The sequence below is a fragment of the Austrofundulus limnaeus genome, unplaced genomic scaffold (genome assembly GCF_001266775.1).
Source record: "Austrofundulus limnaeus strain Quisiro unplaced genomic scaffold, Austrofundulus_limnaeus-1.0 Scaffold836, whole genome shotgun sequence".
NCBI classification, from domain to species: Eukaryota; Metazoa; Chordata; class Actinopteri; order Cyprinodontiformes; family Rivulidae; genus Austrofundulus; species Austrofundulus limnaeus.
Genome location: NW_013953238.1, coordinates 191,887 through 195,434, shown reverse-complemented (window position 1 = coordinate 195,434; position 3,548 = coordinate 191,887). Strand labels below are relative to the sequence as shown.

Here is a 3,548-nt window from a genome sequence, read left to right as displayed (position 1 = left end):
TCTGTATTTATGTTTGTATTTGTGTTTTTGTATGTATTTTTGTGTTTTGTGTATTTGTATTTATGTGTGTTTGTGTGCATTTATGTGTGTTTGTGTGTATTTATGTGTTTGTATGTATTTTTGTGTGTTTGTGTATATTTGTATGTATTTACAAAGGTATGTGTGTTTCTCTGTATTTATGTTTGTATTTGTGTTTTTGTATGTATTTTTGTGTTTTGTGTATTTGTATTTATGTGTGTTTGTGTGCATTTATGTGTGTTTGTGTATTTATGTGTATGTAAGTGTATTTGTGTTTGTGTGTCTTTATGTGCATGTATGTGTATTTGTGTTTGTTTTTGTGTGTATTTATGTGTGTTTGTGTGTGTATTTGTATGTATTTATGTGATTTGTGTATTTGTATTTATGCGTGTTTGTGTGTATTTGTGTGTGTACAGAGGAATGCTTCAGGAGAAACAGGTTTAAACTTCATTTAGAAAATCTTCAGTTTCTCAGCTCTACACACACAGGTCACATGTCATCATGTGTTCATGTGTGTGTGTGTTCATGTGTTCATGTGTGTGTGTGTTCATGTGTGTTCATGTGTTCACGTGTTCATGTGTGTGTGTGTTCATGTGTGTGCTGGCAGCTTGTTTACCTGTAGGATCAACAATAATAAACAACGTTCATCTCAAACTAAACAGAAGCTAAAATATTTGACACAAACTGTTTTTAGAAGAAAGTCTTGATCTCGATCAGATCAACGTCCAACTGAAGGGAAGAAGAAGAAGAAGAAGAAGAAGAAGAAGAAGAAGAAGAAGAAGAAGAAGAAGAAGAAGAAGAGCAGCAGCTGAAACTTCAGCATCAACATAAGTCTTTAAATCTCATAGAATGAGTCTCGCTAAACAGTTAGCAACAGGCTAACTAAAAAGCCAAAATAGGAGCTAAATGGTAAAAGTAGTAAAAAGCTAGCTTGAAGCTAAAAGGAYCAAAGGGCTTGTTAAAGTCAAATGTCACAAAAATAACAGAAAACAAGATAAGAACCACCCATAAAGAGTTGTAGCTAAAAGCTAAAAGTGAACATGGAGCTCAGCTGAACACTTGTTGTTGTTAACGAGTCTGCAGCTGGAGCTGAACGAGTGGTGGAGTTAACGAGGCAACATAAAACAGGTGTCATGATTGGTCAATTAGGACCAGGTGTGACTGTGGAGCAGGAAACAAGACTGGATTTAGTTTCTGACTGACGCTCAGTAAACTGTAAACAGGTGCAGTTAGACTGTATTTGTTAGCAAAATATCTCATGAACGTGTGGACCCCAACACACACTTAAAACATTAAAGACTGAAGGTTTTCCTTCAAAGGATTAAACTTTAATTATTTAGTTTTTAATTAATTTATGTTTCTGGATCAAAGAATCAAAACTGTAGTTTTATAATAAAATTATAATTCAATAAATTTACCACTAAAATTAGTTTAAATTATCTACAAAATGATGCAATTAAACACCTGTTTCCTGTTTCTGCTGCCTATAAGACACAGTAGTCCTCCAGGACCAGGACTGGAGACCCCTGGTCTAAAACCTGCAGGGTGGTGGTCCTCCAGGACCAGGACTGGAGACTCCTGGTCTAAAACCTGCAGGATGGTGGTCCTCCAGGACCAGGACTGGAGACCCCTGGTCTAAAACCTGCAGGATGGTGGTTCTCCAGGATAAGGACTGGAGACCCCTGGTCTAAAACCTGCAGGATGGTGGTTCTCCAGGACCAGGACTGGAGACCCCTGGTCTAAAACCTGCAGGGTGATGGTCCTCCAGGACCAGGACTGGAGACCCCTGGTCTAAAACCTGCAGGGTGGTGGTCCTCCAGGACCAGGACTGAGGACCCCTGGTCTAAAACCTGCAGGATGGTGGTCCTCCAGGACCAGGACTGGAGACCCCCGCTATAAGAGAAATAAAGCAGGTTTGTGTCCCACTTGCTAAAATCAACAATCTGATATAAACTCACATAAAACATGAATATTTGAATAATCTACGTCCAACTTTCAAACTTTCCTGCAGCTCCGAGTGGATCAGAACCACCAAAGAACAGAAATAAATCTGATCCCAGCTATTGTTGTTAGCTGAACACACGGGCTCACACGCTCAGAACCAGGCTGAAACAATTTGAATTTAATGGTATTTTCACAAAGTGGCAGCTCGGTTCCCCACGCTGCAGATCTGTGTAATGACCACCTGCACCCCAGAGATGGATGAGAGGACCTAATTGGAGCCACGTGTGGACTCCAGGAATGCTCTAGTCTTCGCTGGTGATGAAAGAAAAGAAAGGAAGTTGAATGTTTCTTTAATAAACATAAAGAATGAAGAGATTAAAGCCAAACATGAAACCTGAAAACCAAACATTTACAAGAAACCCTTTCCCAGTCTGAAGCCCACGTTCACACAGCTCCGTGAAGACGGACCTGAAACTGAAAGATCCATTCTGATCTACAGGTTTAGTTCTGGGAGTAAAACTCCCGTATGATGTGGAGCTCCCAGTTTAAAAAGATCCCATTGTGACAATCTGGTACCAAGATGGACCTGATGGTCCTGAACAGGTTCTGAGTCTAGACCAGTGGTTCCCAAATTTTTCAGCTTTTGACCAAAAAAAGGCATTTTGAATGGAAAAATTGGCATCAGGTCAAACTATAATGTTTGTTACAAAAAAGAACTWAAAAAATGAATAAAAATGTGCATTATGCCAAGCAGACAACACTGACTGATGAGCCCCCACTGCACGCCAAGCCAAACAATGCCACACCAAACCAAACCAAGCCACGTCAAACCACCCCACGCCAAATCTCGCCACGCCAAACCACACTACGCCAAACCAAGCTACGCCAAATCACGACACACCAAACCATGCTACGCCAAATCATGCCACACAATACCATGCTACGCCAAACCACGCCATGCCAAATCAAACCATGCCACACCAAACCACGCTACTCCAAACCATGCCACACGTGCCAGGAGGAAGTGGTGGATGAACATGGAGGAACCAACATCCACACCAACATCTACACCAGTGTCCACTCCTACATCCACACCATCTACACCAACATCTATGCCAACGTCCACTCCTACGTCCACACCAACGTCCACTCCTATGTCCACACCGTCTACACTAACATCTACACCAGTGATGTCCAAAGTCGGTCCTCAATGGCCGGTGTCCTGCATGTTTTAGGTGCTGCCCTGGTTCAACACAGCTGAACCTAAGGAGTGCTTAATTAGTGGGTCTCTGCAGACCTTGATGGCAAACTGAGAAGATAAATCATCTATTTGAATCAGCTGTGTTGAAGCAGGGACAAATCTAAAACTTGCAGGCGACCGGCCCTTGAGGACCGGAGTTGGACATGACTGGTCTACACCAACGTCCACACCAACGTCTATGCCAACGTCCACTCCTACGTCCACATGGTCTACGCCAATGTCCACACCAACGTCCACTCTGTCTAAGCCAACATCTACACCAACGTCTACACCAATGTCTATGCCAACGTCTACACCAACGTCTACACCAATGTCTATGCCAACG

The 3,548-nt window shown here is 42.2% G+C and overlaps 1 protein-coding gene across 1 annotated transcript in view; it reads left to right on the top strand.

The window, feature by feature from the left end:
• LOC106532835 (leucine-rich repeat-containing G-protein coupled receptor 5A) overlaps positions 1-3,548 on the top strand; it is a gene marked incomplete in the record, with an annotated part of 45,203 nt that overhangs the window by 24,263 nt on the left and 17,392 nt on the right. The window contains 1 exon segment of the mRNA XM_014028991.1: positions 2,981-3,161. Coding sequence (XP_013884445.1) covers positions 2,981-3,161 — 181 coding nt within the window.